The 12218-nt window shown below is 46.7% G+C and overlaps 1 protein-coding gene across 11 annotated transcripts in view; it reads right to left on the minus strand.

Moving 5' to 3' along the window:
- Nucleotides 1-12218, minus strand: part of FAM120B (family with sequence similarity 120 member B) — a 90260-nt gene that overhangs the window by 12406 nt on the left and 65636 nt on the right. For 2 of the 11 annotated variants that reach the window (XR_013382739.1, XM_077902682.1), the window contains exon 12: nucleotides 8143-8194. The exons of 8 other annotated variants lie outside the window; for them this stretch is intronic. Coding sequence is in view for 2 of the 3 variants with exons in the window: in XM_077902682.1 (XP_077758808.1) it covers nucleotides 8143-8194 (52 nt within the window). In the remaining variant the exon portion in view is untranslated. Of the gene's footprint in view, nucleotides 1-4276; nucleotides 8052-8142; nucleotides 8195-12218 lie in introns of those variants that run through there. One more of the 11 variants, XM_077902683.1, reaches the window with a different exon arrangement.

The raw sequence follows: 12218 nt of genomic DNA on the forward strand, positions 1-12218 counted from the left end.
TGTGAGTATGATGAAGAGGAAGTGCTGGAAGGCTAGTGATGGTGGGGGTATGCAGCACCTGGACAGCAGGAAAGAATGGAAGATGACCAAGCACTCACCGAGGTCAGGGAGCATGAATTTAAGTTGAAACTAGTAAGCTTGACTGTGGGTCTTTCTCTAGCCATATCCCAAATGCATAGGATTGAGTTTAACTTGGGCTTGTGGTTTTACCTCATAAACATAATAAAATGAGAAAGGCAGAGTAGTCAAGAGTATATAAATGAAGTCACTTTGATAGTGACCATGGAAGATAGTTAAGGGAGGACAAGAAGGGGTATGGGGTTCAATGAACGACGTTGGACCAATGGACTGGGAGTTCCTGATCAGATCAAAGGATCACCTGGACCTGTACTGAGCTGTGTGGTTGGAGTGTTTGAAACTGAAGTTGTGGAGCAGTTGAGCCACTGGGAATGATAAGGTCAAGGTGGAAGACCACATTGCTGGGACAGCAGGTCAAGGATTTGGTATCAGGGAAGGACTATCTACAACCGATTAAAATCACCAAAATTACAAGATTCATGGTGGGAAGAATGCTAGGGAGCCAGGAGCCAAAATCTTGAAGAATCTGAAGGACAATGGCAGGGTAGGTGGTGGTAGCGTCAGATGACAGGAGATTTAAAGTTTGTGGTTTTAGTATTTTCCCAAAATGGCCAGAGCAATACATTTGGTCTCCTATGCTCTTGTGGAGGCCCCCTCCTTCATGTTCACCTGAATTTGGACAGGCCTTTTTGGCTGCCTTAATGAACAGAATAGAGCAGCAGAGCTCATGAATGACTCATGAAGCTCGGTTACAAATGGTGACATGGCTTCTGCCTGGGTCTTTAGCTCTTGGGTATCCAATTACCACACTGGAAAGAAGCCCAAACTAGTCCCTGGGGACCAATGGAGAGGCTCATGTGGAGAGAAACTGAGGCCCCAGGCTAAGAGGTATAGCATAAGCCAAAGATGTGAATGAATAGAACTTTGTAGGACTTTGTGTTTCCCAGCTGGGGCCCAGGCACAGTGGAGCAGAGCCAAGCTGTGAGCATACAAGATGGATGTTTCATTCCACCAAGGCTTGTGATGGTTCACCAGGTCGTGCTGCTTACTACTAGAACAAACTGGAAGCACGAATGAGGAACGCGAACGTATAGGAGTAACAGCTACGTTAAGGGACTGCCAGGTCTGCCAGAGCAAGGTAAACAGCCAGACAAGAGCTGTTGAAGGCAGAGGGGGCTTCACTGTCCATACATATGCAGCTTCAGAAGTCACAGTGAGAGGGAGACTATGATGGCAGCAGTGGCCATATTAGGAAGAGTGTGAATTCCAGATATTTTTGTGTGTTTTTTTTTTGTGGCTCCATACATCGTTGTTCCCAACAGACTTTTGTCAGGACTTGGGGAAATGGAGAAATCAAGGATGATGCCTAGGTTTCTTTCTTTCTTTTTTTTTTAATATTTTATTTATGAGAGAGAGAGAGAGAGAGAGAGAGAGGCAGAGACACAGGCAGAGGGAGAAGCAGGCTCCATGCAGGGAGCCCGACGTGGGACTTGATCCCAGGACTCCAGGATCACACCCTGAGCTGAAGGCAGATGCTCAACCGCTGAGTCACCCAGGGGTCCCGATGCCTAGTTCTATGTGAATAATGATTTCCAAAATGAGGAAGCCAGGAAGAAGGAAATGGTAAAAATACCTGCCATGTACATGAACATCAAAGATTTAATACCCACAAAATGAAAAAAGGCCAAATCAATATAAAAAATCATCAAAGAAAAATTTGGCCAAGGATATAAATAAGTAGTTATTAACAAAGAGAATTACAAATGACCAAGAAGTATATGAAAAAAAATAAGCTTCACGGATACTCAGAAATGCATACTAAATTTGTATTGTGTTTTTTCTGACCACAGACGGCAAAAATTAAAAGGACCAAAAACCTGCATACACCGAGGAAGTGGATTGGCCGGCTCTCTTGTGCGTAGTGAGAGCTAACCAGTGAGAGGAGTAGAGGAGATGGCGACTCCAGGTTAGAAGGCGATGTGACAACACCCAGCAACTCCACAGCTCTCAGTCTGCACAAGCAGGCAGTTCCAATCCTATACGTTGTCTATGGAGCCCATCAGGACTTCTGGTCAAAAGAATTAGCTCTTGGGTATCCAATTACCACACTGGACCCCTCTCAAATTACTTTTTTCCCTTGATTATAAAAACATATTTTCTAACAAAACAGAAATGCAGGAAATGACCAGTCTTTTTAAATTTCTTCCCCACCTCAAAGATAACCACTGTTACTCAGTCTGATGCTTACATATCTGTTTCATACACATCTCAATTCTAGGCTCGCTTTTGTTGTTGTTATTGTTGTTCTTTGACCAGCTTTATTGAGGTATGATTGACAAACAAAAACCTGAATATATTTATATATTTCTTTAAGTTCAACTGCTTTAGATTTCACATACAAGTGGTATCATTCAATATTTGTCTGTGTCTGGCTTGTTTCACTTAGCATAGCGTCCTCTAAGACCATCCACATAGTCACAAATGGCAGGATTTCCTTCTTTTTTATGGCTACAATCTGTGTATATGTACCACAATTTATCTGTTCATCTGTTCATGACACTTAGGTTGTTTCTATATTGGCTACTGTGAATAATGCTGCAGTGAACAGCAGCATTTCTTTGAGATACTGATTTCCTTTCCTTTGGATACATATATCAGAAGTAGGCCTGCTGGACCATACTATATTTCATTTTTAATTTTTGAGGAACCGCCATACTGTTTTCGACAGTGGCTCTAACCATTTACTTTCCATCCATGGTACACGAGGGTTCCTTGTTCTCCACATCTTTACCAATGCTCCTTGTCTCTTGTCTCTTTGATGATGGCCATTCTAACAGGTATGAAGTAATATCTCACTGTGGTTTTGATTTGCATTTCCCTGATGATGAGTAATGTTGAGCATCTTTTCATGTACCTGTTGGCTATCTGTATGCCTTCTTTGGAGAAATGTGTATTCAGTTCCTTTGCCTCTTTTTCAATTGGGTTAAGATTTTTTTTTTTTTTTTTTACTATTGAGTAATAGTTATAATAGTTGAGTTATAATAGCTCCTTATATATTTTAGATATTAACCTATTATCAGATATATGGTTTACAAATATTTTCTCCCGTTCTATAGATTGCCTTTTCATTTTGTTCAGTGTTTCTCTTCCTATGCAGAAGCTTTTTAAGTTTGATGTAGTCCCACTTATATATTTGTTTTTCTTGCCTATGCTTTTGATGTCATCCAAAAAATTATTTACAAGACCGATGTCAAGGAGGTTATTCCCTATATTTTCTTCCAGGAGTTTTACAATCTTAGGTATTATGTTTATGTTTTTAATCCATTTTCGTGTAAGGTAAGGGTCCAATTTCATTCTTATGCATGTGGATGTTCAGTTTCCCAACATCATTTATTGAAGAGACTGTTCCTTTCTCCATTGTGTATTCTTGGAATTCCTGTCGAAGATTAGTTGACCATACATATGAGATTTTATTTCTGGGCTCTCTATTCTGTTCCACTGATCTATGAGTCTATTTTGAGGCAAATGTCACATTATTGTGATTACTTGAGCTTTATAATACAGTTTGAAATCAAGAAATGTGACGCCTTTAGCTTTGTTGTTCTTTCTTAAGATTGTTTTGGCTTTTTGGTGGGATATTCTGTGGTTCTATACAAATTTTAGGATTGTTTCATTTCTGTGAAAAATGCCATTAAAATTTTAATAGGGATTGTACTGAGTCTGTGGACTGCTTTGGGTAATATGGACATTTTAACAATATTAATTCTTCCAATCTATGAACACAAAATATCTTTCCATTCATTTGTATCTTCAGTTTCTTTCATCAGTTTCGTAGTTTTCATTAGATGGCTCTTTCACCTCTTTGGTTAAATTTATTTCTAAAAATTTTGTTTTAAGGCTACTATAATTCTTTTCTTAATTTCTCTTTTGGATAGTCTGTTGTTAGTGTATAGAAATGCAACAGATTTTTTCATATCAATCTTGTATCTTACAACTTTACTGAATTAATTTAATAGTCTCAACAATTCTTTGATGGAGTCTAGGATTTCCTATATAGATGACATCATCAAACAGATCTAACTGCCTCCTTTTCAATTTGGATGTCTTTTATTTCTTTTTCTTGCCTAATTGTTCTGGATAGAATTTCCAGTACTAGGCTGCACAGAAGCAGTGAGAGTGGACATCTTTTTTTTTGGCATTGCTTTTAAGATTTGTTTATTTATTCATGAGAGACACAGAGAGAGAGGTGCAGAGACACAGGCAGAGGGAGAAGCAGGCTCCCTGCGGGGAGCCCCATGTGGGACTTGTTCCCAGGACCCCGGGGTCACGCCCTGGGCCAAAGGCAGACACTCAACCACTGACCCATCCAGGTGTCCTGAGAATGGACATCTTGCTCTTGTCCCTGATCCTAGAGAAAGAGCTTTCAACATTTCACCACTGTATATGAGGCTAGTTATGGGTTGGTCATATGCAGCCTTTGTTGAGATACACTCTCTTTACACTTACTTTGTTGAGAGCTTTTACATGAAAGGATGAAAAAGTTTGTAAACCTATAAAGAAAACAATACAACTGAAGGGAGAAGTAGACAGCAGTATGACAATAGCAGAGGAATCTAATACCCTACTTTCAACAATGGGTGTATCATCCAAACAGCAAATTAATAAAGACAGACTGAACTTGAATTGCACTTTAGACCAGATGGACCTGACACACATCTGTAATAAGAGAAAAATATACACTCTTCTCAAGCATACAAGAATATTCCTCAGGATAGATAATATATTAGGCTATAAAAACAAGTCTTAAAAATTTAACAAGATTGAGAGTTAGAGTGAACCCTGGGTGGTTCAGTTGGTTAAGTGTCCAACTCTTGATTTTGACCCAGGTCATGATCTCAGGGTTGACATGGAGCCCCACATTGGGCTCTGCATTGGGTGTGGAACCTGCTTAAGATTCACTCTCTTTTTCCCTCTGACCATCCCCCCTCCAATTTAACAAGATTGGAATCATGTCAGGTATAGTTTCTGATCACAATGGTGTGAAACTAGAAACCAATAAGAGGGAGACAAGTGGAAAATTCACAAATCTACAGAAATTGAACAACACATTTGTGAACAACCAAGAGGCCAAGGAAGATATCAGAAGGTATCTTGATACAGACAAAAACAGAATACAACCTACAAAAACTAATGGATGCAAAAATAATATGTTGCAACCAAAGCAGTTCTAAGAGAGATGTTTATAACAGTAAATGCCTGTTAGAAAAAAGAAACATCTCAAATAAACAACCTAACTTTACACCTCAAAGAACTAGAAAAAGAACATACTAAGCCCAAAGATAGCAGAAAGAAGGAAATAACAAAGCTTAAAAGAAAAATAAAAAATGAGACAAGAATGACAATAAAAAAAGATAAATGAAACTAAACTGGTTTTTGAAAACATACACAAAATTGACAAACCTTTAGAGACTGCCCAAGAGAAAAAGACAGATGGCTCAAATAAAACAAAGCAGAAGAAATTAAAACTGATACTAAAGAAGTGACTACTATAGACACTTACATGCCAACAACTGGACAACCTAAGAGAAATGGACAAATTCCCAGAGAAGTACAACCTACCAAGACTGAATAAATATGAGACAGATAATCTGAACAGATCAATGAGAAAGGAGATTGAATCAGTAATGAAAAACCTTCCAACAAATGAAAATCCAGGACCAGATGGTTTCACTAGAGAATTCTACCAAACATTTAAAAAAGAATTAATGCCAATCCTCAAACTCTTCCAAAAAAAACGAACTAGAAGGAACACTTCCAAACTCATTTTATGAGGCCAGCATACGCTGACATCAAAACCAGTCAAGGACACTATAAGAAAACTACAGGCCAAACACCCTGATGAACAATGATGCAAAAACTACAAAATACTACCAAACCAAATTCAACAGAACATTAAAAGGATCATACAGCACAATCAGTGGTATTATGCCTCGGAAGCAAGGATGGTTCAGCATATGCAAGTCAATCAACATGATACACATGTTAACAGAATGAAGGATAAAAAAAAAAAATCACATGACCATATCAATCGATGCAGAAATGGCATTTGACAAAATTCAACATCCTTTTTCTTCCCAAAGATCCCACTATATTAGATCGTGAAGTGTCCTCCAAATAAAGAAATGTGAAATTATATTTAATTATGAGTGATAAATATAGTTTTATTTTCATTTTTAAATTAATTCATGGACATTTTATCAGCAGACTAGGCTGCAGGGTAACTAACTTACATGACAACAAGATCACAGGAACTTCCTGCACTGGCTTTCCAAACATGAGAGAGACCGTACAAACCCAATGATGTGCTGAAGCTTGCTAATGACCACAAACACTTTACTGACAAGTTAGAGTTCAGATATTATAAAGGGGGAAAACAATTTTCATGGGGGTCTGCTCTTTTAGTCTAAGGGATGAGAAATTTATTTCAAAGTTATAAAAATAAGCAGTAAAGAAATGAAATTTCTAGAAGCAACCGTGGTCTCAAATGACCAGAAACGAAAGGAAGAGAATGTTAATATTCAGACAGGAAACTCCGTAAGTGGAAGGAGACAAATCTATTTCTAACGATGGGAAATCAGGTTGAGGTCCTACAAGACTCACAGGGGGAAGGAACGAGATATGCAAATGTCCTTCAGAAGGACTTGTAGGAAGTGGTGAGGATGTTTCAAATTAAGACCTGCAAGTAGAGCAGCTGGAGACCGTATCCCTGTTTTGGCAAATACTAGATGGGATTCTAAGGTCAGACAAAGCCAGGAGCTCCGCACACTCGAGCTGTCAGGGTAATTCATCAAACGCAGTATACGGACTGGACTGCGAATACGCTCAGGGCTCGTTTGGTTTTTACAGACAGCAACAATGGGCGTGTCTTCCAGGCACACGTGTGAGCCCTCTCTGCGCGTGTGCGGAGCCTCCAGAGCCAGGGCGTGTGGTGCGAACAGGCCGCTAACGCAGGGTCTGCCTTCTACCCTCTAAATATAGATTTCTTTCCATAGTCAATACCCCAGAAGTTGAGCTCAGTACAATTACAATTCTTGAAATTTCAATTGTCTAAGAATTCTTCCAAGAGCTTGGATGTATCCGGAACATTTTTTAAAGACAAGAGCCGTTCAGTGCTCACCGTTAGTGGCATCATAAACTGAGCTTCCTGCCACTGAGCTACGGCCTCTGCCCCGCACGCCCCTGCAGGCCGGCCTGAGGCTGTCTGTGGGCTGGGACCCAGGCCTGCCTCTCACGCTCTGCTGTCAGGAGCTCGGAGCGGGAGCTCGGCAAAAGTAAAACGGAAAGGAAGGTCGGGCAGGAACAGCCCGTGGGCCACACGCACGCCTCGAGGACTCCCAGGCAGGGCCAGGCCCCCCACACAGAGCTGGCTCTCCCGCCAGGAAGGCCACAAGAAGGCTGTTACCTCTTTTTCTGTGTTTGTAACTAGAAACAATTCTTGGACTATCATACAGCCACGGGGCACCACGTCTGCAATCCTTACAATCTTTGCAATCCAGTGTTAAGTTTTTTCAAAAGCAGGATGTAGTAAGATTCCAACTCACTGAAGAAAAATCAACTGTCCCTCATAAACACAGATGAAGAGATTAGGGGGAAGATGCTTACAAGCGTTCGGGGCACAGAATCAAGGACAACCTCTGAAAATAAGTCAACAGAGCATTCTATATGGTATGAGGGAGAAGTCACCAGAAAGGATGTTCTTCTTTTTCACGAGGCGAGGTCTGGACCTCACAGGGACGAGGCTGCAATGCTGCTCTGGGTGCCTTGCTCCTAAGAGGGGCGTACGGGGCGGTCAGGCTGGACTGCGCACCTCCTGCTCTCCACGCTTGCTCTGAAGGAGGCAAACTCGCCTGCACACCAAGTGAGCCAGGCCCCATGCCAGGAGTCAACATCTGAATTCTTTTAAAGTTTAGCAACTGATATGAAAGATTTATGTTATAAAGGCAGATGCTCTACTTCCACGTTCGATAAAGCCGATTTATTCTGAGGACAGAGGTGTGCACTTACCCAGAGGAGGAGGAGTATCTTCTCCAGTGGTCAGGCTCATACTGTCTACTTCCTGCACCAAACACATATGAAAACCAAAACTAAGTCAATCATGTTTCTGTAACACTTGAACAGAAAACACCGCACTTTCTCAGTCGTGTAAAACGACACGCTGAGTTGTATTTGGGGGGCAGCACTGTATTTTCTTTTCCGCTGTGGCCACTGTCACAGAAGCCTGTTGCACAATTATTTCCATTAGAGTAGGAAGCAATTAATTACGAGGTGGCTCTTCCGGTACGAGGAAGCAGCGTCCAAACTGCTGCTCTGACGCAGTGCAACCTCGCCGGGTGCCCAGTGTCTGCTGCCAGTGCAGACGGCTCCCGAGGGCGCCCCCCACCCCACCCCGTGTGGCTCTTCCACAGCTCAGGGCAGAGCGCCCGGCCCGGGGCCCTGGCCACACGTCACCTTCCACCATCAGGAGTGTCGGGAAGAGCCAAAGGGAGCCAGCCCGCCAGGAAACAAGGCGGTGGTGGCTTCACATTCCCAGGGTAACACTTTTCCTACAACGCTTCCCATGCCCTGCGGGAGGCGGGAGGAGGGCAGGGGCTCTGGCCAGTGCTGGGAGGAGCCGGTCACAGCAAGGCCACCATGGGGTTTGCAGCCCCACCGTGTTATCACAGATGATCAGAGACACTTTTACAACAGCCCGGCCTCATCAGGGTTACACCAACAGTGGAAATCTGAAGAAATCACAAGCAAATGCGATTTGCTACTGCCTGTGGAATTTAACACATCACTTCTCACCAACAGCAAGGAAGAGGTTAAAGTGCTCTCACTTCAGCTGCTTTGAAGTCCCCGCCCTCCCCCGCCCCTGCCGGGAGGCCAGGAGGTCTCACCTCTGCTCCAGGGGTCCCCTCCCAACTCCCAGGCCAGGAAGCAAAAGCTTCACAGAGTGGGGGCCTCGGGCTCTCCCAGCCAGCGGGGCCCCTGCTCCCCCCTCCCCTCCCCTCACAGGGGTTCAGCACACTCATTCTGAGGCAGTTGTAGTTTTACTTCAGCGTCTGGTCTGCCCAACAGGATCCAGAATATCACACGAACTCAGCTGATAAAGCAGCAGAAGCAGCAGGGTGCGAGAGGGTGGACTTCGTTTTAAAAGAAGTTTTACTGTGGGTAAAATGCTACCAAATAGCATCACATGGTGCAGAGAAATCGCCCTGAAAGAGGAGTCAATGGATGCAGCAAACGTCATTGTTGCCTTATTTTAAGAAATTGTCACAGTCATCACAGCCTTCGGCGTCGAGGCGAGACCCACCACCAGCAAGACAGTTACAACTCGCTGAAAGCTCATATGCTGCTTAGCACTTTTTTAAACAATAAAAATATTACAACTTAATTGTACCTTAAGTACAATTTTTACCTTAAGAAAAAAAAAAGAAAGAAAGAAAGAAAGAAAGAAAGAAAGAAAGAAAGAAAGAAAGAAAGAAAGAAAAAGAAAGAAAGAAAGAAAGAAAAGAGTCTTGTCTGTCAACTGCGCCCAGGAAGTCCTGACAATGTTCTCTCTAGACGACTTACGTGTCTCTAAAAAGTACCAAAGGGCAGGTCAAAGGCAGACACCCCCCAGCAAACAGTCTGTGGCTGACTGGAGACGCCGTCGTTCTCTCAGTGGTGAAACCGAGGAAGTGACCACCTGACCTTAACCAGTGCCCCGTCCAATAAAGGACGTTATATGTGTGTGAACACGCATCTACCCAGAACCATCTGGAATCCAAACACCCTGGTACCACCAGTGCAATTCCTGTGGACGTTTCTCCACGTGAGCTAAGACACGCTGTCCTCGCTCAACTACTGTCCTGCCAGAGACCTGATCTCTCACGCCTCATGCCCGGACTCTTCTTTTTTTAGTTTTCTGAGCACAGGAGGGGACGTTATGTCAGCTCAGGTGGGCGACACAGTGGCTCAGCAGGCCGGTGTGTTCCGCTGTGCCCGCCGCGGCGCCCCGGGGCCCCAGTGACTGTGCTCCTGAAGCATCCTCATCCCCAGGTTCTCCAGTCTGCTACTGGCTCAGCCCTCACTCGACCGTCTCACCTTCGACCTGAGGCCTCCCAGGGCATGGTTTCAGCCCCCGCCCACCCCCGGCACCACCATCCCCTGGCTTCCGTGTGACCACCGTGGTCCCAGCCCTGAGCAGGGATTCCCTGCAAACCCCGGCCCCCGCGAAGCAGCCTCAGGCTCTGGCTGCTGCGTCTGATTCCCTGGTTTCTACAGAAGCAGAACAGAAGCGGTACAATGTGCTCGTCTGGGCCTAGCACCCGGTCGGACAAACATCCCTGAGCCTTCCAAACGTTCCCTGAAGTTCAGGATGGTCACGTGCGTGGGGGATGCCGGGAGGGGGAAGCCCCATCTGCGTGGCGTTCACAACGGCACCCCGGAGGCCGTGGGATCCGCTCGGGCCCTAAGAGGGGAACCTGGGGCAGCAGGCTCCCTCCCTCCTTCCGTCCAGGGAAGAGGACAATCGTGAAGACACCCTCCAACAACTATTGCTCTGAGCGGCTCGACTTCAGGGGCCCAGGAGGGCCACTCACCCGGCTTCCTGCAACCTCACGCCTTGCTGCCCGGGCTGGATGCTGAGGACATGGCGGGGAGCACCACGCAAAGAGCGTCTGCAGGGACGCCGCTCATCAGAGGGCAGCCTGGAAGCGTACACGCGTGGGGGCTGCGTGTCGCATGGCACACGTCACTGCCACGGGCCAGGGGTGAACGTGCTCACGTCGCCGCAGACACACAGTCGCTTTGCACCTGTGCCCAGCCTTCGCCTACAGCCCCATTGCCCTGACTTGGTGCTGTTGCATCTTCCCTGACTTCCTGGAAACAAGCCAGGACGGAGGCCACGTGGGGGGAACACGGAGCAGGGACAGGTGGCTCTGGGGACGCCCGGCAGCCCAAGCCGCCCAAACATGCCCAGCACACCTCCGCTCGCCCCGCTCTCCCACGCTAGGAGGGGCTGGGCCAGCTCCATAAGCCTGCCTGGGACAGGACGGACAGACAGGGCCGCGCCCCCAGTCCGCTCCAAACCCGCCAGGCACTTACGCCCCACGCAGTCTTGTGCCTGAATTCAAACCTTGTCACTATTGCAGAGAGGAGCCTAGCGCTAAGGGGGGCAGGCTCGGGCCCGGGGGGGCAGTCTGGTGACCAAGGGACGTCTGTCCAGGAAGGACCTGGAGCCAACCCCAGGGCTCTGAGCAGTGCTGCGCGGCCCTGGAGCGCCTGCCCTCCGCCGCCTGCCCAACTCCCTTCCTGTGAGCCTCCCTCCTCAGGCCTCAGCCTACACGCCCTGTTTCAGGAGGACCCTCTGGATCCCTCTGTGAAGACTGCAGGGTGTGTGGGAGCAGGGTGGTCGGGGGGGATGCTCAGGCCCCGTGCGGGAGGAAGGCTCCTGCCCCTTCCCACACAGCTCTACGCAGAGGTGCACAGGCCCCACAGGCAGGACCCCACGGCGCGGAGCCCCCAGGCCAGGGCTGTACCTGCTGCACGGATGTATCCCCAGGGCTCAGCGGGCTGCTGTCCACGAGGGTCAGCACCAAGCAGGCCGAACGCCCCCCATGTGGACGCGAGCCCACGGCAGGGGCGTCACGGTCGGAGTCTAGGCAACCTGACGAGAGCCTCATGTTCCTGGGGGCCCCTGTCTGCAGGTCAGTTCAATCGACTGCACTACCTTCTAAATTAAAAGCAACCTCAAACACGCCTGACACGGAGACAGCATCCCCGATGGCACTCACGCTGCGCTGGCAGCCACACCCGGCGGTCTGGGTGGGGTCCCGCATGGCCATCCCGGAGGAGATGGGGGGAGCGTGGGGCGCTGCCGCCCTCACTGGGCCGACTACCTCAGAGCCCCATGTGTTAGCAGGCGGCAGGACGGGCGAGGTGGGCTCTGCACGTCATACCAGGGCAAAGCACAGCAGCTGTGACCCTTACTCGACTTCTCTGTCCCCAGGGATGAGCGTTTCAGGGGTGCTCAGTGTGAGCTTTGGTCTACCCTGAGCTAACGGCGGGCCCCCAATTTCTGCCAGAAGAAGAGGCAACCCCCGGAGACAGTCTCC

This window comes from Canis aureus, chromosome 7 (genome assembly GCF_053574225.1).
Source record: "Canis aureus isolate CA01 chromosome 7, VMU_Caureus_v.1.0, whole genome shotgun sequence".
Lineage (NCBI taxonomy): Eukaryota > Metazoa > Chordata > Mammalia > Carnivora > Canidae > Canis > Canis aureus.